Source organism: Strongylocentrotus purpuratus, unplaced genomic scaffold (genome assembly GCF_000002235.5).
Source record: "Strongylocentrotus purpuratus isolate Spur 01 unplaced genomic scaffold, Spur_5.0 spur5_scaffold_14, whole genome shotgun sequence".
In the NCBI taxonomy this organism is placed as follows: domain Eukaryota; kingdom Metazoa; phylum Echinodermata; class Echinoidea; order Camarodonta; family Strongylocentrotidae; genus Strongylocentrotus; species Strongylocentrotus purpuratus.
In genome coordinates this window covers 333,468-358,527 of record NW_022145599.1, presented here as the reverse complement: position 1 = coordinate 358,527, position 25,060 = coordinate 333,468, and the positions used below count along the sequence as shown (strand labels likewise).

General features: G+C 37.2%; 2 protein-coding genes across 8 annotated transcripts in view; one reads left to right on the top strand and one right to left on the bottom strand.

Annotated features, from left to right (window-relative positions):
* Positions 1-14,308, bottom strand: part of LOC586645 (transmembrane protein 180) — a 19,403-nt gene extending 5,095 nt beyond the window's left edge. The window contains exon 1 of one of the 3 annotated variants that reach the window (XM_030983902.1): positions 13,692-14,308. The gene's annotated coding sequence lies outside the window, so the exon portion shown is untranslated. Of the gene's footprint in view, positions 1-3,505; positions 3,614-13,691 lie in introns of those variants that run through there. The other 2 variants (XM_786418.4, XM_011669230.2) reach the window with 2 other exon arrangements.
* Positions 3,623-25,060, top strand: LOC105436886 (nucleolar protein 11-like). 5 transcript variants are annotated; one of them, XM_030983897.1, is made up of 16 exons: positions 3,623-3,798; positions 7,870-7,983; positions 12,969-13,250; positions 14,379-14,550; positions 14,958-15,073; positions 16,015-16,093; positions 16,937-17,090; positions 17,910-18,042; positions 18,737-18,841; positions 19,627-19,814; positions 20,933-21,058; positions 21,821-21,916; positions 22,585-22,663; positions 23,433-23,516; positions 23,813-23,920; positions 24,279-25,060. In XM_030983897.1, the coding sequence occupies exons 1-16, from the start codon at positions 3,670-3,672 to the stop codon at positions 24,405-24,407; spliced, it is 2,094 nt and encodes a 697-aa protein (XP_030839757.1). In that variant the 5' UTR covers positions 3,623-3,669; the 3' UTR covers positions 24,408-25,060. The 5 variants fall into 5 exon arrangements, with proteins under 5 accessions (XP_030839757.1, XP_030839756.1, XP_030839759.1 ...); XM_030983896.1 differs by having other exon boundaries at positions 18,734-18,841; XM_030983899.1 differs by lacking the exon at positions 21,821-21,916 and having other exon boundaries at positions 18,734-18,841.

Genomic DNA, 25,060 nt, shown 5'->3' with positions numbered 1-25,060 from the left:
TGTACTAGTTCAGCCAGAAGGAATTAGACCACACAGCAAGGTCACTAACAGCTAGGTGGCCATTTCATTAACTAAGCTCTCAAATATCAAGGGGGACCAACACGCACCAAATGGGGGAGTTTTCTATATATACTGTATATAGGGAGCAAGTAGTTACAAGTAGTACAGTGTGGCTTTAATAGAATTCATATTTTTTTGTACCACTTCTTTTGTGAAAACATTTTAAAATTTGTAACTGTTAAATATGAATCAATAAACTACCGTAAACTGAACTAAACTGAAATATTCTCTTTTCAAGGTACACTGTTTAGTACTTGTAGCTACTTGCTCCCTCTGTTTAGAAATCTTCCCCAATCGGTCCATGATCCTCTTTTTCTTATGTTAAATGAGAGCTGAGTTAATGAGATAGCCACCTGTCACAGTGACCTCGCTGGCTCGATGGGTGGTCTAATCCCTTCCGGCTGAAGTAGTAAAGCCTGCCTTTAATATGTATATTAGACTACATTTATGCAGATGAAACTAACCCTATGGCTATACTCCTTAGCATTTGGAGGGGGGGGGGGTGGTCGAATACTTGAATCCAAAGGACTGTTGGGATAGTGAAAACTACATGTATACAAATGGCTGTATTGTATTTAATTGATTGATATGATAACTGTACAAATACATGTTTAATAATGAGTAGACCCTAGGCCCTAGCTATCATATATTTTTTTTTTTTTTCTGTCATAAGATATTATGATTCAGATTAATGGAACATACTGGGTTGATTTCTAAGGCTTTTAAGGTTTCTATGGAGAAATTAATTCTGAAAACACATTCTAGTTGCAGTATTAAACCAATGTTTCCTTAAAGGTAGATCTAATACAAAGTTTTGGGAAATTTTGAAAATTGGCTGGATAGTGATTCCTTACAATTTTGATATATTATGATGCCCCTGTGGATGTATTATAAGCACTACAAAATTTAGCCCCTAAAACACTTCTGCTTTCAAGTAAAATTGAATATAAAAATTTACCAGTGCTCCGGGTAAATTTTGATAAATTTCGAATAGCAACTACGGCCGTACAATAGTACAATAGTAGCTGCGACCATGAAAATCTCAGAATTAATGTCTACAGTGTAGTTGTGTTATATAATTTCCAAACGGGAATAGCTAATCAGTCCATTTTAGTCAAGAAACATTGCTTTATGGCTTAATTAATATCTTGACCTTGAGAGGGAGCTATACAACATAAAGAGTTTATTATCTAAAATTTCACAACTTTAGTTTAGACTCGAGTTCAACTGCGACAACGATCACTGAATATTGTTTGTAGGATCGCATATGCTCCCAATATGTTCATTTAAACCAAATTCATGACCCAATACCAACAAGTTTTGAATTGAAAATAATATCGCTAGTGATATTCGTTTGTCTCGCAATGTGGTCAATAAGGAATCTAAAAGTTCACGATGTTTCGTGTGCTATCTGCAACACTTCGTCTGGTGATAATAACTACTGTAAGCAAGGGTCTTTTATACCCTTGCTTACCAGACGAAGTGTTGCAGAAAGCACACGAAACGTCGTGAACTTTTAGATTCCTTATTGACCACATTGCGAGACAAACGAATATCACTAGCGATATTATTTTCGATACTACATCCGCAATGAGTAATATATTTAGCATTAAGTTTTGAATTGTTAAACAATACAAGTCATCCCTAGAAACAAAAAGAAAGGTAGATTTATTGGAGAAACAATCCAATTAAGTTTGAACCATACTTGAGACGGGATGCAACAGTAAAGAGGGACAAATAAGCTACCGGTAAGCTTCCAGTAGGGTGTCTGATCGCGCACCAGGTTTTGTGTGCTAAAACCCTTCCCATAGACATTGCATACAACCCTATAGAGTCTATGTGCATTGCAAAATTGGTCAAGTTTTTAAAAATAAATTTAGATTCAAACCTTTATCTGTTGTGATCCTGAAGGTGATACTCAATAAATGAGGTGTCATATGAAAGGGCAGATTAATTCCCATATTTCCAAAGGGGCTGCATCTCGGAATTCTAAAAATATCTTGGTCAAAACAGCGATTTAAATGCGTTTCCATGGCAACTCGGGAGATTTCCAACTTTTGAGATATGCAGCCCCGATTGATAAGTAGTCCCAGTCCTAAGGAATATATCGTTCTATGCGCTTATTTTTTCGCTAGCCCCCAGGGATCACGTACGATTTAAGTTTGAAAATACCCTTCCCCCACTTTTTGCATATAGTCTAATGCATTAGAATGCAGTTGTTGAGCAAAAAATGATAGCTCAGCGTGAACCACTTTTCGGCGTGAACCACTTTTTTGTCCATTCTGACCAAAATGCTATGAGTATGAATATTGCAGAGTTTTTGAGGGGCTGTATCTTTTGATAGAAACATCGGTGAGTCTTGAAATTTGAAATGTATTATTCTGATTACATTTTTTATTTAAATGTCCAATAAAAATGGTGAAAAACTATCCTAAATTGAAAATTGAAAAATCGTTCAGACACCCTACAGTCCCTAGACCTAGACAAGTAGATCTAGATCTAGACTATGCATGTTCCAGTCTCTACACCCAACAACCCAAGTAAGTAAGTACTTAAAGTAGTCTAGTCTATAGTTATACTTCATAGACATAGACCATATACTTCATAGACCATATACTTCGTCCAAACAATTGGGGAGGGGCTCTCGAGCCCCTGCATGCCTGCAGTCGATCTGCAGGGCTCGCGCACCTGCACCCAGGCTAGAAATAAACATACAGCGTGTTTCTATTAGTTATACTGAATTATCTGGTTAAAGAAATAAGCGTATAATGCCAGGGAAGAGCAGTTAATATCTACGCGCATTACCAGGATAAAATACACCACTCCGATCTAGCCAGAAAAAAGACGGTGAAAAAGTTCATCGAACTCTGGCTAAACAGGTCACCGCAAGGTATTGTGGGACTGCTAGGTCAACCCGGGATTGTAGTGTCGCTCGTGTCGGGGTAAAATTTTCCGATCACGTGATCACTCCTATTTCCGGTTTCTCACCGGCATGTGCACTCAATCGGAACGGGGTGTGTTTCTATCTACGTTATCCGGTTAGCCTCCCCTGCATTATCCTTCTAAAAGAAGGATAATTTTGCCGGTGAACGCGTAAAAGCTCTCTCCGGCATTATCCGGATAATGCCGGAGAAAGTGTGTTTCTATTAGGAAAACTTTATCCCTTACCGGCCATTAACCGGATAATGGCGGATAATGGCTTTAGATAGAAACACGCCGATTGTATCGTTCTACGCTAGCTACGCCTATAGTCTACGTTCACGTTAAATTATCACACGTATTTTAATCACTCACTTTCACTTTTTAGTTTCAGACCCAATCACCTCAGATCGGCACAGTGACGACTTATTACATTATTTTGCCATGTTCAAAACGCTAAATTATTCACTGATTAATGTCTTGGCGACTGAAATCCATTTAAATGTACAAATGGCCTGTATACTTACTAATGCAAATGTAGAAGTCCGTGCAAAATTATAGTCATTTCGACAGCAAGAAACGAGTCCATCAAGTTCATTTCATTCACGTCATCACACCATCGATTCTCGTTTCGGTATAGAGTCACGTGATCAACGTAAAATAGTCAACACGTGAGAAACACCAAAGAAAATGGTGCACATCGCTGCAGGAATACCTCTTCTTACCGTCACTGACGGAACCGAAATACTCGGTGTTATCGAAAAATGTAAAGCTGACACATTTTTACTGACATCAAATAGATCAATAACTATTTTTAAGGTAACTATCTTGGTAAAATTGTTGTTGCTTGTTTTGATCATAGTCCTATGTGTGTGAATTTGTGTGATGTTTTTTGGTGTGGCTTTTTTCTGTTTTGTTTGCACTTTGTCTTTTGGTTTGGGGATTTGTCGGTGCCGATTCGGATTTGTCTGTGCCGTTTTGTTATATTTTGTTTTGTTTTGTTATATTTTGTTTTGTTTTGTTTTTATTTCTTTAGTTTTCTTTTCTTTTCTTTAGTTTAGTTTTGTTTTGTATTTTATTGTTTTGTTTCTCCTTGTCCTTGAACTTAGCTCTAGATCTACTCTAGTCCACACATAGGAGCATCACTATCCTGGCTGTGTAGTAAAAAGCTGTGCTTTTGATTCTCAACATTTCAAACACCACTGTACAAAACTCAACCGATTTCACTCAAAATCGGTACTTTAGTGACAATTGATGACACCTAAATAGCAGTAAAATACATTTTTTTCAACTTAATGTTAAAAAGAATAATTTTTTCCACACCCACTGACTACAGGGCAGCACAAGCTCCCAATCCAACACACCCTGAAAGTCAACTCTCCCATGGGTTAGAACACCTCTTCACATCAAAGGAGCTGTGCACTGCCATCTCTTCCTTAAAACCCGGCAAAGCGAGTGGACCTGACAACATCTCTCCTGAACACCTACTGTACGCTGGTCGCAATACCAGGATTCTCATCCTTGTCTTGATGAATTTGATGGTTCATTTGAAGCATATTCCTCCTAGCCTTAAGGATGGTCTTGTGATCCCTCTTCACAAAGGCGGGGACAAGGATCCATCTGTCCCAGGAAAGGGGCATCACACTCACCCCTGTCCTGAGCAAGCTGCTGGAGCTGCTGATCAAACCTAAACTCACCCAGCACCTACAAGAGCACCAAATACCAGACCCACTCCAATTTGGCTTCCAGCAGGGAAGATCCTGTACTCTAACAGGAAAAGCCTTGGACCTTGTCATTGAAATCTACAAGCTCTCTAACCAACCACTATACCTTGCCATGCTGGATGCTCAAAAAGCATTTGACAGGGTTTGGCAGGAAGGTCTCCTGGCAAAGATAGCAGCAACACACCCATCCCCAGCTCTGCTGCATACCATTGCAGAATTCTACAACAGCTGCTCAAGCAAGGTGTTTTGGGACCATTCTGTAGGACCCTCTTTTCGTGTGCTGCAAGGAGTGAGGCAAGGAGGTGTTTTATCTCCCACGCTCTACACACTCTACATTGATGACCTCATCAAGCTCCTGAGAGAATGCTATCTAGGTTGCACAATCAGGAACCTCTACGTAGGTGTCATAGCATTTGCTGATGATATTGCTCTTCTTAGTAACGACCCAACAGAGCTCCAACAAATGCTTAACATCACATTCCAGTACACCCAAGAATGGAGGTACAAGATTAACCCCACTAAGAGTAAGAGTGCCGTCATCGTGCTGAACCAACATCGTACAATCAGCGGACATTCCTGGCATATCGATGGCGAGCCAATAGATGAGGTATCCTCCTTCAAGCACCTTGGTATAACCAGGACATGTGACCCTCAACATGATTATGCAGCAGATACGATCACCAAAGGTTACAGAGCCTTTTATGCCTTAGTTGGAACCTCTCCACTCGGAGCAAGGGTCGTACCTCACATCGCGGCAAAGCTCTGGACAACATTCTGTGTGCCACGGATGCTGTATGGCTGCTCCAGCGTGCCTTTCTCCAAAGCAATGTTGAATCGCCTAGATAAAGCACAGATCCACCTGTTCAAACAGATATTGGGGCTTCCAGCAACATCAGCTGATGAAGCCGTCTATCTGCTCACTGATACCTTCCCTATTAGTCTGCTGATCTTACAAGATAAGCTTCTTCTCCTAGGGCAGATCTTGAACATTGACTCTGATAGGATCGAACACAGGATGCTCCTTCATGGTATCTGCTCCAACACCTCTTCCATCCAGCAATGGCGCTCTGCTCTCAAGCAGCTCAGTCTTCCCACTCTAGACGAGCTTGTAATGAGACCCCCCAACTACCACCTATGGAAGCGCATGGTACAGTTAGCAGTGATGCAAGCTTCTGAGACCAGACAATTTGTTGCCCTCATTGAAAAGACTTCTTTATCCCTGTGGACCAGAAGAACTAAACCTAAGGCCAAGGATCTGTATCCTGGGCATATCGCCAACCCAAGCTTGAGGTCAGCTATCACCATTCGAGCCCAGATCTCCTGCAAAGTCTACCTGACCCAAGTCAGGCTTGTCAGGATCGGGAAGGCAACTGATGACTGCTGCCGTCTGTGTCGGGTAGAGCGAGAGGATGTTGAGCACCTTGTTGCAACTTGCCCAGCCCTATCATCTGTGCGTCAAGACCTTATTAATCGTATTAAGGATAACCTCAACACAAAGCAGTTTGCTCAATATTTCGAGTCTGCGCCTGCGCTGTTCTTGGAGTCAGTGCTATTTCTCCCTGCTGGGCACATCAGCAGTAGTGCCAAAACACAGCTGCATACCCTTATCCTTTATTTTATATGCAACCTTCACACAACCCGTCAAAATCTACTTAACGACCTATAGAAAGCCATTTATGTAACTTCGGCAGACTCACAGTGCCGACGATCTCCGACCTGAGCGGAGGAAGGATACAAGAGAGAGTGTCAAACTTTGCTTACAGCTGCATCGAGAGACTGAAGCTTTTGTTTTGTCTAATTTTTTGCTAGATGCCTGGATCTAAACAAAGTAGAATTTTAACCAAAAGAAACATTAATTTAATGACATTGAATGCAATTATAATACACTCCACGACATACCTATCAGCTATAATCACGGATCTGTTTACGGTCTTTCACCATTTGTTGACGTTCTTGCAGATTTTGGCAGATTTGAATCCAATAATAATCGTACTATTCGTGGCGAAAGAACATGACATGCACACAGGGTCACGACTATGACAAGTACCAGAGGGCGCGGTGGGTTGGTCACTAAAATCTTCTCATTGGCAACAGGTAGATCTAGACCCTAAATATATGGGATCTAACTTTAGTCAAAGAACTTTTGATAGCGATTAACATGTCAGATGTCGAACAATGTCAACAAAAAAAGATGATATTTTGTTAATACAGAATTTTACGAAATGGACATTAGAATGTAGATCGAAGACGATGTTTATGTCAATCTTGTGTTGATTTGAGCCCCATAGCTACAGCCATCTCCAAATGAGAGAGAAAACTGTGAAAGGTGACATCATTTTAAAGCCAGCCAAGAATAGATTAAAAAACGTCAATTGCGCCATCAAAATATGAATATGTTTCAGCTGCAATGTGAACATGTGACGTGACTTTTATAGCGTAGTCTCACACCTAGTCCCTTATTCTCACAGCACTAGACACTGTGTCGAGCTTGTGCAGTAAATCATGTATGAGAAGTGTTTAAAAAGATATTACAGTAAAAATGACTGGATTAACAGTCTATACTCCAATTGAGAAATGGGATGGTATTCTGTCATTTTCATCTCTGCAACTTACTAAGTTGTGATGGTCAACGACAGAGCATCTCGCGCAGCATCAGATATGAATACATGGTTATGTGAGTTAGATACGGAGAACGGGAAAAAATACACTGGGACTTGGGGCAAATTCGCCCCCAAAATGCCAAAAAGAGCCCCCGAGACTCATAAAAGAGCCCCCCCCCCCCCCCCCCCAAAAAAAAAAAAAAAAAAAAAAAAAAAAAAAAATCATAGAGTTCAATGCAAAACAAATTCAAGGGTGTTATTTTCATGCAAGCAAGCACAGCCCCCGAAATGTTTTTAATAATTTTGTTCCCTGAATTTGGAGAACATTCACTGCTGCACTAGTAAAGAAAGACACCAAGTTACACATACCGGTAGATAAGTAGGATTGAATTTACTTACAATTGCAGAAAGACTTGATTCAAGGTATTTACAACTTCCAGTATAGATCATGATATATCAAGTACTATTTGGGAGATGGAAACAAAGTATTTAGAATTTTTGCTCATTTAAAAAAAATAATCATAATAATGTTTTTCTTTTATTCTTTTGTTTTTGTTTCATTTCAGCCTCAAGATCCGAAGCCTTTACAGAGTTGGGTAAACAAACCTAGCTCTCGTTTCACATGTCCTGCAGTGTATATTCAAGAGACTGATGAGTTTGTAGCTGTAGTCAATGATAAGGTAATTGTGATGGTCTTGCCTAGTCATGTCAATGATAAGATAATTGTAATGGTCTTGCCTAGTCATTTCTTATTTTCTTATTTATTTATTCGTACGGGGTAGCCCATTCAACATCAGTTGGTCTCCCATGGGGCCCCTAAAAACATACATACAGGAATGCAACACAATATGTTCAAATAAAATCATTAAAAACTAGACATATAATACTTGTTTGGAACAAGTATAGGTGGGCTGGTCAACTAAAATTTGACACAAAATAGAGCAAAAATAAGCGAGACACTGCTAAAAAACAATGTCATGTAGATTTAATGATGTGAACGAAATTCACCTTCCATAGGCATAACACGCAACTTAAGAAATTTCTGATATGTGCTCTTTAATCGTAATTTTTACTATGATGACGTGATCAAAATGAAAAATTGTGAAAATTGAGCTTGTAGAGAATTGTCTTAGCTACAACATATCGAAATTTAGAAGAAAATCGATCAACATTTACAGAGATACAATCAATTTTCCATAAGTATGCTGACGTCATAATATGCAAATTCGTATTTTGAGTTCCAAGGCCATTATGATGATGTCACGATACACTTAATGACCAAATGAGACATGAAATCATATCTCTGACTCATATTTTATCTAAATATGAAACAAAATTGAGGGTCTCTGTGCATTCCATAGAGCTATAATGGATTTTGTATAGGCATGTTTTTGCCCATATATGCTATTTATTAAAAGAGCTCGCGCGCACTGACATTAATCTTGAATGGACGCTCATCTTGTTCTCAATGGTCATAAAGAGATAAACATGGTATCAAATTGTTCGAAAAAATATGTGAAATATCATGAAAGAAAAAAAAAAATTGGCGATTCTATGTTTTGTAATGGTGTTAGGCGCGAAAACGTGCGCGTGTGCGCGATTTTTTTATAAAATGCTTAAAATGACCTGAAACGTATGCAAAATAAATTTGAGACGAATTTGAGCATTTAAAAATTTTGCGCGCGTACTGACGCGCGGACGTACGCGCATGCGCGCGTTTTTAGATCTGAAATTAACCGGACTGATATTGACCTTGATCATGATAAATATGAATGAGAAATAACTTTTGGGTTATGAAGATATGATCATGAGTTGATTTTCAGAAAAAATCAGAAAATGACGCCTAGATGACGTCATCAGTCAAGGCCAAGGTTGAAAACCTTACCTTATTTTGTCCATATGCCTATAGATATGTGTGCCAAATTTCAAGATATTTGGTTGAACCATTTCAAAGTTATATTGTTAACAAAAAAGTGGTTCAAAATAAGAAAAATAAATAAATAATAAATAATAAAGGCAATTTTAACAAAATTATAAGGTGGTCTGTATTAGATACAGCCCACCTGATTGTAATACATACACAATAATGCCAAGTAAATAGTTTAAAAAAAGGATGTAAAAACATTGAAATATATCAAGGTGAATGTTTGCAATATAGAATAATCAAATATTTAAAGTACAATACCGAGTAACAGAAAATAAAGATATTTAAACAAATATGAAACAGACTATTAGTGAGTAACTAGGTACCATAGAATCCCTTATACGTCCAATGACTTGAGATACTGTTAAAGATTAAATTTGAAAGATACCAAAGAGGGCAACTCCCGTATAATAACCGGCAAATTATTCCACAAATTTGGACATACAGTAGGTAATATAAAGAATGTTTGCAGTACTCAGTGCGGCATTTGGGAACAACAAGATCGTGTCTGGCGGCTTGTCTCGTATTTTTATCATGTTTTCTACTTAACTCTTGGAAATAATTTGAGTAGTAATCAGGAGAGAGGCCTTGACAGCATTTATAAACAAATATATAACAGAAATAGGTTATTTGATATCTGAAAGGTATCCAGTTCAGACTTGAGAACATTTCCTTAGATGGGCTATAAATATTACACCTAAGGATCAGACGGGCTGCCCTCTTTTGTAGTTTAGTAATTCGATCTACATGTATATTAAAACGATCTCCCCATATCTCACAGCAGTAATCCATCTGTGATTGAATGAGGCATGTATATAATAATTTTAGAGTATCATTTTCTACAAAAGGTCGAATTCTTTTTAACATCGCAAGACCGGCAAATATTTTTTTACATACAGAATCAACTTGTTCATGCCATAATAAATGTCTATCTATTATTATCCCGAGACATTTAAAACTTGCACATTGATTGATTTCAACCCCATCGTAAGTGATGCGGATGCTGTCATTACTACAGGTACTAAGTTTTTGTTTACTCCCTATAATCATAAACTTTGTTTTACCTGTATTTAAATGCAAACTGTTGTTGATTATCCATGTACCTATTGCATTCATTTCGTGTTGCAATTTATTTTCCAATTCACGGATAGAAGTTCCATTGACATACAAAGTGGTGTCATCTGCATACATTATGACTTTTCCTTCCCTAAAGACATTGACCATATCGTCAATATAAATTAAAAATAGAAGGGGGCCCAGTATCGAGCCTTGAGGAACTCCTATAGATAGGGAACGTTCCTTTGACAAAGTTTGTCTAATTGACACTTGTTGTTTTCTATTTGTAAGGTAGGATTGAAACCATAATAAAGTATCATTAGTTAATCCAATTTTGTGTAATTTGGCTAACATAATAGATGAATCTACTGTATCGAACGCTCGTTTTAAATCTACAAAAAGAGCACCAATAATTTTGCCACCGTCAATAGCACGTACCCAAGTATCAGTTAGAACACCAAGTGCTGAGGAGGTAGAGTGACCGGGTCTAAATCCAAATTGTGTATTGGAAAGCACATTATTGGAGATGAGATGATCATAGAGCTGCCGATGAACCAATTTCTCTAAAATTTTACTAAGAGTTGGGAGAATGGAGATTGGGGGGTAATTTGGTATTGCATTAATGTCACCTTTTTTGTACAATGGAAGTACTTTCGCGTGTTTCCATTCATCCGGGTATGTGCCAGACGATAATGACAAATTTATTAGTTGGGTGATGCTAGGAATTATTGCGTCACCAGCATTTTTTATTAGTTTTACATTGATTTCATCAACACCAGTTGACTTCGAGCCGTTAGAGGTATCCAAATTTGCTATGATTTTCTTAACAGAATCAGAGTCAACCTCATCGAATACAAATAAATTAGCAGAACTACCAAGACCTTCATTGCCGGTCTGAACAATGGGAGGAAGATCAGTATCACTAAGAGAGTCACTATTACATTCCAAGTCATTGATATTAATTTGAATTAGGTAGTCATTAAATGCATCAGCGATACTGATATCAGTGTCATAAGATTGAGTATTCAAATAAAGAGTTCTTGGTAATTCCCTCTTCATTTTAGGCATAAGTGAACGCAGACATTTCCACATACCTTTAGGATCCCCTTGATTATTTCTTATTTCTGATTTGAAATACTCGATTTTACTTCGTTTAAGAGAATCATTTACTTTATTTCTCGAGTATTTGTACTTAGACCAAAGTTTATCACATTCATCCCTTGTTTGGGAATTGTCACGATTGGCATTCCGTCTGGAACATAAAAATCTTTTGAGAACTTTATCACGCTTGGCCATTAATGCACGGAGATCAGCATTTATCCAGGAAACAGATTCAATTCGAACCCTTAACTGTTTTTTCGGGGCAATAGCATTAACCATGTCCATAAACAACCATTTCCATTCATACAAATATTTATTGACATTTATATTCGGTCCGTCAGCAACATTCGATCGGTTCAAATGGGCTTTGGATAATAATAATTTGAACTCTTTATTATCAAAGTGTTTGAATGATCTAAAGTGGATTATTTTATGATCACAATTTGATTTGTACTTTGGATGTAATTTACGTATTGCGTAAACCAAGTAATGATCACTTAGTTAAGTGTGAACACATCCATGCTCGGCAATATTTTCAACTCTTGACGTAAATACAGTATCAATCAATGTTTCAGATCTGTTCGTCACACAAGTTGGCGATGTGATAATTTGAGTCAAATTGAAAGACTTCATGATAAAGTCAAGTTTACAAGAGGTACTTGAATTATGGAAATTGAGATAATTCGCAATTTAAGTCACCTAAAATAAGTAATTCATTGATAGCAGTAAGTGAACAATTTATTCTCTCTAATATGTTTTCCAATCTATCATAAAATGAAACATCGCAAGAGGGTGGTCTATAAATACAAACTATAATAAAACTTTTTTGATAAGGTAGGTGAACTTGTAAGCATATCATTTCAATTTAGGGATCTTCAAATTCATGTCTTCTAAAATAAGTAATTTTATCAGAAACGTATATGGCCACGCCACCACCCATCCGTGTTCTATCTTTGCGCTCAATACGAAGACCGTCAATGAGCAATTCCTCATCGGTGATTGTGCCGTCGCAAAAAGTTTCATTCAAACATAATATATCAACAGAGTTGTTTGATAATAAATATCGGAGAGAGTCCATCTTGTTCACTAATCCCCGTACATTTAAAATTAATGTCAATGATAAGGTAATTGTAATGGTCTTGCCTAGTCATGTCAATGATAAGGTAATTCTAATGGTCTTGCCTAGTCATGTCAATGATAAGGTAATTGTAATGGTCTTGCCTAGTCATGTCAATGATAAGGTAATTCTAATGGTCTTGCCTAGTCATGTCAATGATAAGGTAATTGTAATGGTCTTGCCTAGTCATGTCAATGATAAGGTAATTCTAATGGTCTTGCCTAGTCATGTCAATGATAAGGTAACTGTAATGGTCTTGCCTAGTCATGTCAATGATAAGGTAATTCTAATGGTCTTGCCTAGTCATGTCAATGATAAGGTAATTGTAATGGTCTTGTCATTATATTACTTCAATGATTAGGGTAATAACATCAATAACTAACATTGCCATTGCTGCAGTAATTACAATCTTAAACATCTTCTTTCAGTTTTAGTACTTCATCACTTTCTTTCACATCTTATTTTAGCAAATCTACAAATGGTCATCAGAGAATGCCACTCCTTTCACACAGAAGCCAAAGACTCTGAAGAGTGCAGTGTCTAGAATTCTCATTCAAGAACGAGGAAACCCCCTACTTCTGATGTCCAATGGCTCTGTGAGGTTGTTAGATGATGCTGTTGGTGGCAGCAGAGCCGTAGAGAAGGGATTCTTGGAGGAGGGTGAAGAGATCAGGGATGCATGGATATGGAGAAAGGGAGCTGATGAGAATATTACATCATACATCATATGCCTGGTACAGAACTCTCTGGTAAGTTGCTTCCCTGTACCCAGGTTTACAGAGGTTTACAGATGGGCAACTGGTAGGATGAAAATATCATTATGGTAGTGTATGTGCAAACCTGTAGATACGGCAAGTGACTGTAACATCTTCATCGATTGGAGAGCGTGCGTAGAAAGTACAGCATTATAATGTAAATCAATAAGTGCAGTACGATGTATGTGATTTTCATTTCCACTGTTCCCCCCCCCCCCCTCCCTCCCTAAATCTGATAGTTGAGTATAAGATACTGTTCATGGCGCTGTAAACCATCTCAAAAACATTCTTTAAGTAAAAAAATAAAACAAAACAATTTTACATGTGAATAAATCATGAGTTGGTGGGAGGGGGGGGGGGATGAGTAGCAGCCCTAACCTTTCTTACTTATCTATGTGTTTTACGATACAGAAATTAGAAGTGAACTGTGCTTACCGGTAATGTCGTGTTGGGATCGGTCTATTGAGTTATTGGCAGTATAGGAGAGGTACATATACAATGAAGCAGCAAGGAGAGACTTGTAATTACTGAGTAATATCAGAGTATTTTATTATCTCCAAACTTTGGAGACTCAAATCGAGTACATACGAACTTCCACATTGTAAAACACAAGATGAAGAGAGAGCCAGCTAGAAAGAGGGTCTTGATCTAATGGTGATCAAAACTCAACTCCTCTCAGAAAGCCAGAACCTCTCATAATTATACAGGAGGACACAAGGAATATGAGGCTAGGTTACATTGTGTCAAAGGGACAAAGACAAGTCAATTCTAGCTAACACTGTTCTGGGAAAGGGTCTTATCAAACAAAGGGGGCTTTGGTTATTGGGAGAAAGACAGGACGTCTTTTGTTTTGGAGGTTTTGGGGCACTTTAAAGATGTATACAATTTGGGGTTTATTTGGCTGGAATAAGTTATTAAACAAATGTCTTCGAAGGAGGTCTGGTATTTCGCAGGGTGGGTCTTATCTGTATTGGGGCATACTGAGTGATATTACATATTATTACTGAGGGGGTGTAGATTCGTAATACCTTTACATAACAGTAAATATCATTTGATGTTGTCATAATGCCTTGCTGAACCGTGCACTACAAAGATACCCTCCCGCATTTATCTCCTCTGCAGACAAAGAAGAAAAGTATTCTACTCCTGCCAGTTCAGCCAGGTGAAAAGCAGCATGACAAGTCAGGTGATGATGTGATGAGGTTACAGCTTGATGATCCAATCAATAAAGCCTGCCCTCTTGAGTCTGCTACATTATTCACTGATGAGACCACTGCTGTACTTCATACGTTATGTGAGTGTCTCTCTGACCCATGCGCTCACAACTTTTCGTCGATGACTAAGAAAAATAATTCTTTGAAATACATTTGCTAACAAAGTTTTTTGTGTGAAACTTTACAATATATTATGTATAACATTTAATTTAAAATTTGATTGATGAGGACTTTAAAAAAAGGAATTACTTGTCAATAATGCAGAATGTTGGTACAAGTATTAGAATTTCAATTTCAATTTTAAATGCATCTATTAGGAAAAACACAACCCATCTGCTTGTTTGTATAATCATGAATTCAAACTCAACTTAGGCTGCTGAAATGGTGATTTATCTTGTGTGGCTGTGACTTTTAAAGAGTTCACAACAGTTAACTTAGCACCTGCTGTATCAGTTTCACAGTGATTTTTAACCATAATTCTTTGCAGGGGATGGAGGAAGACTTTGCAGTACATCAATCACCGAATCTGATCTGAGACGATACAAGGACTCTCCAACTCTGTCATGCCATCATAGATGTACAATTAATGGAAGTACAGGAAAGGTAACCTCATGTCATCATCTTTCTGAAAGCCCCACTGTCCTACTTGTAGCTACTTGCTCCCTCTATATAGAAAACAATGCCTAATTGGTGACCATTTGTCCCCAATGATCCTCTTTTTCTTATGTTAATTGAGAGCTGAGTTGATGAGATAACCACCTGTCCAGTGACCTTGCATGGTGGTCTAATCCCTCCTAAAAACTAGTACAGATAAGCTTTAAAGTGAAGATGTATCTATTATGAAACCCTATGCATGTATATAACTGACACTGTCGCTGCTTGGTAAGTTGTAAATCAATAGCTTACCCAGGGATTATATCTCAAAGCACTTTGTTTCCAATGGGAAAGGCATTATTATTTTATTGTGGTTTTGGATTTCTTTTAGAACACATATCTGTAGATACATGCACTATGCGAACCTTGTTTCACTGTTTAATACGTTGCATTGATTAATCCTTTTATTTAGGACTTATCGTTACCTACACTGTAGAGAAATAAAAGAAATGACAGTTAAATGACTTTGCATGCATGTTTTGAAGGATCTGAAATGCACTATGTACTCATACCTTATTAAGACTGACCTCTAGGGGTATGAGTACAGTGTATATATAACGTACGGGTATGCTCAGGCACATAGTTGCGTTCAATGATTAATTAACTGTTCACTTTGATGTGTATTCCATATATATTGTAATTTGTAGGTTTATTTGCATATTTAGTTTGTTTAAGATGTAATTGTATATCAGTCTATTTTGTTTGTTATAGCGCTTAGAGACTTCGGTGGTAAGCGCTTTATAAGTAACGTTTTTATTATTATTATTATTAGTATAATTCAAATAATGTGAAATGTGCATTTTCACCTTGACACGATAATAAAACCAAATACTTGTCATCTATGTTGTAACTGATCTTACTACTTTGTATGTATGATGATTTGATCTTAGGTTAGAATAGCCGCAATTGATGATACACATGTTGCTGTGGCTGGGATGCAAAGCAAGACAACAAAGGATAAGCTAGAAGGTAACATTTAAAGGGATCCGGTAACTTTGTCTCAGATTCTGAAACAAAATTCTGGATTTAGCTCATGATGCAATAATAATTATAAACCTTTAGGTCAGTCAGGAACCCCATGACTTTTACAAGCCGATCGCCTTTCTGATTATCAAGATATTTATGATTGGAATTACAAATTTTGAAAACCGTTTGCCAAACGGTTTTCATAACAGTACAGTCTATTGGGGAAAAAGAGTGTGGTAAAACCGGTCACTCAAAGATTTTTACTCTTTTGAGGCACTTCTTGATCATTTTGAAGCGCTTTTTTTTTTTAGGGCTTCAATATTACACAATATCACAGACACTGATAACACGTAGGGCCATGTTAGTGTATCTCAGATTTAATATTGTTAAACAATCCCTTTAAAACAAAGTGCATGGAATTTTGATAATTGGTTTAGGATAAAATAGTCAGTGTATATAAAACATGACTCGTATCCAAATACATATAGACATGGATGATAAAATGCAAGAGTACAGGTTAATTGTGTATTTAAGGTGAAGGTGTGGGAGGGTATCATACCAGCTTCTATTTGTCTTGCTCCTCTTTTTCTAATTTGTCTTTTTCTAATTTGTCTTTTTCTATCATTTTCATTTGCCATTTGGAGTAGAGAGCACCCCTCTATTCATAGCTACATCACTGCACAGACATAAGATAATGAGCTGTAACAGATATAGCGGTAGCGATGATATACTTATAATATACATGTAAAATGAATAGATTATGAAATGTAGATAAGTTTATTTGCAGTTAAACTTGAGATAATTCACTTCTTGAACCAATTAAGTTGTATCCTCATTTACTTGTAGCTTCACTGTGTATATGGGAGACTGGATTTGGTACTCTACAGATTCATCATGCCCTGGGTCTAGAGGACGGTGATGGTGATGGGACACCCTTATTTCTTGGTGAAGTCAATGGACATTTACTCCTAGCAACCAGAAGAACAGTCATGCTACACAGGTTAATATTGTTTGTGTGACACTTCCACGATTGTTCCTGCTTCATGAGTTGATGATTACATGAACACAAAGTGATACCAATTATTTATTTCTCTTTGAGGGTATCTATCTGTTGACTACCAATTACTGTTTGGTCTACGATATTGCATAAATATTCTTATGTGGGATAAAAGTCTACTAAAGCTGTTCCTTGCCTGCTCTGACAGTTTACGTAAAGGGAGAAAAGAGTTGAATTAAACATTGTACAAATATTGTTGTGTTGTGCCATTTTGGACAGTTCTGCCCCCTTCCTTATCAAAGTCACCCATCCTCTTACATTTTAATCGATTGCCAGTATTTTGAAAGCTCAAATCCAGTGAAGTGACATTTGCTCTAGTGGTACTTTGCTTTAGGATATTTTGTCAAAGATTTTAGGTTTATAATTGGGGTTGAGTGTAATATTGGATCCAGGCTTGCAGTAAGGAGTTTGATTAGTATTAGAAATAGTTGCTGTTGCTTGTGTTGTACATATATGTAGCTTACCTATCGTGTCTGTATACTAACAAAATTTGGCTACCCAAATGATACATGACACATTGACTTTGCTGGATAAAGGGGGAGAGTCGGGTCAGTGGGCAGATGCCTAGACCTATCAGTTTGCTTTCAAACAAGTGAATATCAAAGGAATGTCAAACTATTAATCAAAACTTTGTCTTGTGTACCTATGTATACAGAATAATCATGTTTTTTCTGTTAATGATCTAAGAATGAAAAGAAAAAGATCAGATTTTGATAGATGATTCTGTTTTTGCTTGATATACATTGTGTGTATTCTACTCAGGTATGAGTGTTCTGATGGAACTCTGGCTGCTGCTCTGGGAAGGCTCGCTGGACCAGGACCAGGTCTACATCAAGATCTACCTATTCTAGGACTAGATTGGACCAGTTCACTTCTTGAAGAGAGCCCTATCAAGGTATAACACCTGTTAGGCGCTATATAAGCACTGTAATTATTATTATTATAGTACTTTCTAAAGGCCATCTATAGTATGTTAATAGACCCCTGTTATATGTAATTGGTGTAGTATAACTATAGATTTAGCTATATGAACAAATCTGAATGCATTAAGCCATTATGGTTTCTAGGGCAAGCAGAGCTGGATTTAAAAAAATTATTTTCTAATCCTGTTCTGTACATTATGCAAATGTTCATGTCGTATAGTTAACCTTTTGACTACTGAATTGTATAGGTCCCATAGGCTTAACACAGGGACCACCAGGTTCTCGTAAGCAAAGGGTTGGTTGAAGTGATTTCTAACTTATTGACAAAAAATCCAGGCAGCGTTTCACAAAGCCGTCATAAGTACAAGTTCACCGACAAGACAAGAAATGAGTGTATTAAATTTAACACTTGTTTCAACAGGATGTCGGCGAACTTGTACTTATGGCGGTTTCATGAAACGATATCCTGCTGTTTATTTCTGAACGCACTATACTACCGTGCACTATACCAGACACTATTGACAATGTATGAATAGGGTTTTGCTAAATAATGCCAGTCCCATCCTTTGTTCTAAGTGAATCAGTCTTTGCAAGATTTGAAATGGTTCATTGTCTGATATAGTTATCAAGATGACAGTGGATTTTCTGTTATTCTTTTACTAGAAGCCCAAAGGTAGGAAATCGACTGCAGGTACCAAGACTCAGACCCAATCAAAGGACTCAGATGGGCAAACATCTTTGTTGCTGAACAGTATCTTAGATGAGTCTAATGTGAGTAATACAGGTTATGATAATATTACATTATAAATTGGTCATTGTAGGCTTCATGTAAATATGATGCCGTGAACCACATGAATAGACACTGCATAGAAATAGAATGAAAGAAGCAAAGCAGGCTCCACATTTCTGTACTTTATAAGACTCAGATAAGTGAGTAAGGGGTGGGGGGGGGGGGGGGGGGGGGGGGGGGGGGGGGGCTTGTTGAGCAAAACTTCCTCTTTTAAAAAATATCCACTTGCCATTAATTGACCTATAAAATTGTTTTGTTTTATAAGGCTTTTTTATTTCCTTTATTTCTTCTTCATATCTGGTTAATCTTGCTCTGTTCTTATATTGTTTTTATTTTCATAAAGACAATTCCCTTCATAAATCAGAATAATATTTAGAAGAATGGACCAAAAGTGAAATTTCCTTTTTTGTCAGACATGATCAACTTGGAGGATACCATAGGAGAATGTAGAAGCAGGGGGCTACAGTAGATTGAAGCAGTTGGCTCTAAAACACACAACTTGGAGGGATACTTGTTATAGCATTGATAGGGGTCAACATTATGAGCCATCTCTAAAGAGTATAGTCAACAATTTATTTGAAAATGTAGTAGAACGTTTTCATGCCCCTTTTGAAAGATCAATAAACTGAACACATGATTGCGCATTGCATCTTTGTCCATTAAACAAGACACTGAAGCTGTTCAAACCATCAATTCAAGGTGGTATTAAAGAAATAAGCATATCAATAACATTTATAAGGTTCTTCTTTGTTAATACACTTTCCAGACCCAGACTTCAAAAGTGTTCTCAGGTTTAGTTGAAAAGTACATGAAAGCTTGTAGAGGTGATCAGCCAGACAGCACAGCACTCATGCTCATACTCAAGCATGTTGTCAAGAGGGTTGAAACCAATCCTAAGTTCTGGTGTCCAGAGACATTACATCATGTCATTACAACCAAAGCAGTGGCGGCAAGGTAAGAGATAGGTGTAATGTTCTGATCAAACTTTTTTATGCCTCCGTTATGAAGTAGCCGGAGGCATTATGTATTCGGTTTGTCCGTCCGTCCGTCCATATGTAAGTCTTTACGTACGTACGTACGTACTTCTCGTTCTCGTGATCGCATTATCTCAAGAACCGATTGATGGATTCCTCTCTACTTAGGTCATGTATGTATCTTGCAGAGTCAATGAATTGATTAGATTTTGGGGTTACGAGGTCAAAGGTCACAGGGCTCATTATGTATGCAAAAATAGCTCCTGATCACATTATCATTAGAACAGATGGACAGATTACCATAAAACTCAAGTCATGTATGTATCTTGCAGAGTCAATGAACTGAGTAGATTTTGGGGTCACGAGGTCAAAGATCAAAGGGTCATACAGGTGTACATGTATATGAGAAATAGCATGTAATCACAATATTCTGAGAACCTGTTAATGGATTACAATCAAACTTGAATTTGAAAAATTGCTTCTGTTTTGGTTTGTAAAATTGCTCTATGACGAAGGCATCATTTTCGACTGAGCATTCAAGGTTCCATCTAGTTTTTTTTGGTATCAAGATTGTTTTGTATCCTGTTCTTGATGATTTTCAGAAAATAGTAATTGAGAAAAAACATAGCAAATGCGTGGCATTATTTGTTTTTTGAGTAAACTAAATGTCTTTATATATCTATGAAAATGACAATAATAAAATAATGAATAAACAAACAAAGACACAAACAAATGCCATAGTGGTGAATGAAGCTCCGGAAAGCTCCAAAACAAGTTTACATAAGGCAGCTACGGTAACTGAGGTTTGTACGAACCATGCGTTCGTACAAATCTCTGGAAAGCTCCAAAACGAGTTTACATAAAGCTACGGTCACAGAGGTTTGTACGAACCATGCGTTCGTACGAATCTCCGTTTTTCCATGGTCTGAAAATTGTTCGTACAGTGTTCTTAGCAGTTTGTAATGGCATTTGTGACCAAGGCTTAATACAATTTGAAGCCTTCAGTGACACTATGTTGTAGCATTAAGTGAAGAGTGTAGTTCTTTATCAGAATAGATTTGAATGATGAGAATTATCTTGAATCATTCATTTTTTCAGCTCATGTCCAGAGTTTATAGCTATGCTAGCTAGGAAGCAAGAAGTATCCCTACTATTAGACTGCCTGCAATGCATGAGAGATGTACCGGAGCTTATACTTATGCAGTGCTTACAGGTCTTTCTAAGGTAAGAACATGTCATCTCCTTGTTTGATGTTCAACAATAAGGGGATAGAGCAACGTCGATCTGGTGCTGCTCAGTGGCTGCTCAGTGGCTGCCGGGCTCACGATCAATTGGGCAAAAAGAATTGCCATTTTAGGTTTAATGAAATTTGGAGTGGACTAAAAGATTATCATTATAAGGAGGTTAGCTGTGTTGATGGAGTTCATGCCCTTATGGTTCTTAGCAGATGGTATGGGAAAAACAGCCATGCTAAAGCCAAGGTAATAAGCGCCAGGAGTGTCAAGTCTGATAAATATGAGCGCTATACAAAACCCATTATAATTATTAGTATGACTACATGAAGAGAGGCATTCTTCTATTGTGACTGAACTGTGCTCAAATCTTATGAAAGATTTCTATGATCAAAAGATAATCTTCAAGGTAAATGATAATTATTTGATGAAAGTTGAAAGTAACTGCTCTCATTATTGATATAGTGTAGCATGAAAATAATATGGTAATTCAAAAGGTTTTTTTTTTTTTTGGGGGGGGGGGGTGGGGGATATTTCACCCTACCGGTACTCTTTTTGCATGATGATATTGCAGCTGATAAGACTTTGTTGCTATGCTGATTTGCATCATGTTATGTAATACATGAAACATCTTTAATTGGAAACAAAGAAGATGCTATAGGCATACTTCTCATCAAGAGATAGTAGTGCATATTATTTCATTTTAGATGCTTTAACCTTTTGCCTTTTTTTTATACTTAAACTCTCTTTGTAGTATTGATGAAGACAAACTACCATCTAGCAGGCAAACTACAGAGACTGAGCATTCAGATGTACATGAAGTGATGAGTCCAGTTAGAAGGACTTATGTGTATCCTTTATTATATATATATATATATATGAAAGATACTTTTTGTATCACATATCTACATGCATGAAGCTGTTATAATCCCTCCATGGCAGGTTTGATTGCTGTGTAAAAGTTATCTATAGAGGTATTACTGGAGGACCTGTAGCAGTAGTAGCACTGTTTAAGTCTACACTATTCATGAATTTCATGGCATGCTGTACGGTAACGAGTTCAACAATAATATTTAATAATATTTAGCTTTTATATAGCGCTTAATACAAATGTCTCTAAGCGCTTCACAAATATACTATAACCCCGGTCATTGGACTCAGTGCTTGCCCGCAAACACTGTGTGCACAATCTCCACTCCCTGGGGAGCATTTCAGCCAGGCGTTACTTGATGCTCAAAGACTGTTTGACCAACAATGACGGTCGCATCCTACCTGGTAACCCATTTAACACCTGGGTGGAGAGTAGCAAGTGCAGGTTAACATCTTGCCAAACAATGCCAAACTTAGCTGATAATGCAGGTATGAAGATGAAGTGTGAGTAACCTGTATCAATTAGGTTGACAACAACGACTCATGATAATTTTTGCGTACTTGTTTTGCTTAGAAGTGTCTGTTCGGACAGAAAGTGGTCTATACAGAACTGTATTATCTAGATCTCCTTAACCTGACTTTTTTCAGAGATGAAGTACTATGTAAGCCATTCACAGATGCCTTTCTTCTTGATGCTGTAAAACATTTACCATTCAAAGAAGTCACAGTAAGTACTAATCAGTTCATGGGGGTGTTTCACAAAGATTCTTAGTTGAACTTAACTCTCAGTTAGAATTATGGAGAGCCATTTGTAGCCTTAAAATCAAATATATTCAAAAGTGAAAATTCAAATATTTTATACTTTTTATAAATTCCACATCAAGAACATGAAATCCCCGTTGGGAATATAAAATATTAATGATTTGAATCAACATTTTATGCCTTTTAAAATAACTTTTACAAAATATTTTCATATATGCCAACAGCTTTCCGTAATTGTTATAGTCTAACTTAGATATGAGTTCAACTTAGGATGTTAGTGAAACACCCCCCCCCCCCCATATCTTGAGTTGATTGAATAGGATTCCAGATGGGGCCATCTTTGAAAATGAAATTATCTGTACATTAGGATTGTTCATAGAACTTCAAAGCAGAATATTTCTTAAGTTCATTCATAATCATTTGACTTCTAAATTCTGTGCCCAAATTTTTAATCATCTCCTAAATCTCTTTGTCTGTAGTTGTATTTTACAGTTTTGCTTTGTTTTGTGTTGTTTTGTTGCATAACATGTTCTATTCATAAAGGGGAATCAATTAATACTATTATTAATCTTATACCTAGTGATATACATGTAAAAACCTCCATGATGACAATTTATGTTACTATGGTCAGATCAGATTGAAATTTAGAAAGCAGAATAAATGTTTGCCTTACTATGACATGGTGTGATTGTATCATCCAGTAACATCTTATTCTCTATGTTATGTTCTTGCAGTCACTACTAAGGTATCTGCACTTCTTGTTGACAGCCTCCTCTCCAGGAGGGGATGACTCATCATCACTGGTCTCCATGGATAATGTAAGTAATATGGAAATGAGATAGACTGACTTCAAACTCTTCCTCTTTGACATGCTTCAGTAAGATATTAGAGTAGACTATAAACATCATTTTTTAAAGGTCTAGTAATTCATGCTTGTTGTTTTGTTTTGTGCCGGTTGTAGATTGGATTGGTGCTCTGTTAGATGCTCACTTTGCTCAGCTAGTAATTCATGCTTGTTGTTTTGTTTTGTGTAGGTTGTAGATTGGATTGGTGCTCTATTAGATGCTCACTTTGCCCAGCTAGTAATGCATCCTTGTTGTTTTGTTTTGTGCAGGTTGTAGATTGGATTGGTGCTATGTTAGATGCTCACTTTGCTCAGCTAGTCCTCCTACCGGAAGCCAGACCTCTCCTCACTCATCTTCAGAATGCTGTTAAAGACCAGGTAAGAGAAGAATCAGCCGCCTTCAATCACAGTTACACCACTAATTCCACCAATTAAAATAGTCTATGAAAAAATCACAGAGAGAACAAAACTTTATTTGAATTGATCATGCAGAGGTTTTTAGAGCATAAAGGGGTAATCGTATTGTAAAACAACGGTACCTTTGATGGAGAGGGGGTGCTAATATGTGCAATACAAAACATTTACTTTCTTTTTAAGCTCTAAGCCATTTAATATTAAAGATGTTTTTGTACTTAGATTGGGACAAATTTGCGAATAACTAAGATGTGTCCCTGTGAGATAGAGAAATTCACTATACACAGATGTGTGATTGGTTGTTCATGTTGTCCTTTTGCAGGTTCAATTTTCATCTGAGCTCAACGTGGTAAGGAATCTTCTCCACCACACCCACGGTGCTAGGTCACACATCAAAGCCACTCCATCGAATGCAGCAAAGTCATATAGCATTGAGGTCCTCAAAATGTAGTTGTAAGACTCTATCTACACCCAATCATTGAAGTATTGAATGCTGATATTGGATTAGTAGGATATGTTCAGATCACAGCTGCTTTTTTTTTTTATCTTCAGCAAGACATTCATCAAAACAATGTTTCAAGAGTGTACCCATCCATGTGATAGAGGCAAGCTTCCCAGATTAAGAATCGTTCAGTCTGACTAAATACAAAATGTTATGAATTTTATAGTTTTGGGTGAAAAAAGGGTGTATTTTCTGGCATTTAAAAAGAAACATGGCACCTTGAATGGTTCATTCTCTCCCCGAATTTGTACTGTTATTTCTTGATATTGCAAGTTTCTTTTGTTCTCAGCATCGCTTTAAGTCCATTTACAGTTTTGTTAACCCCCCCCCCCCCCCCTCCCCCTTAATTAAAACAAAAACTGTACACGATGTACATGTGTTTGTCTTGGTCCAACAATCCTGCTATATATTTGCTACCATGTGTTTTTAGAAAATTTCTTCCCACCACAAACTTTCATGACTCTGTAGCCTAGAATCTTATCCATTAGGCCTAAAAGAAAATGATGTTGTATTGCCCGTTGCGACCGACCCGAAAAATCTTGAAATCTATAGTCGTCTTTCAAAAAATTTATTAAAAAAAACGTTTTTTAGAGGAAAAAAAT

Excerpts from the sequence above, each read along its gene's own strand:
- LOC105436886 (XM_030983896.1), top strand. The coding sequence starts at position 3,670 with ATGGTGCACATCGCTGCAGGAATACCTCTTCTTACCGTCACTGACGGA. Across the intron at positions 7,984-12,968 it reads TAGCTGTAGTCAATGATAAG|CAAATCTACAAATGGTCATC; the intron begins GTAATTGTGATG and ends ATCTTATTTTAG. Across the intron at positions 18,842-19,626 it reads GTATCTTAGATGAGTCTAAT|ACCCAGACTTCAAAAGTGTT; the intron begins GTGAGTAATACA and ends TACACTTTCCAG.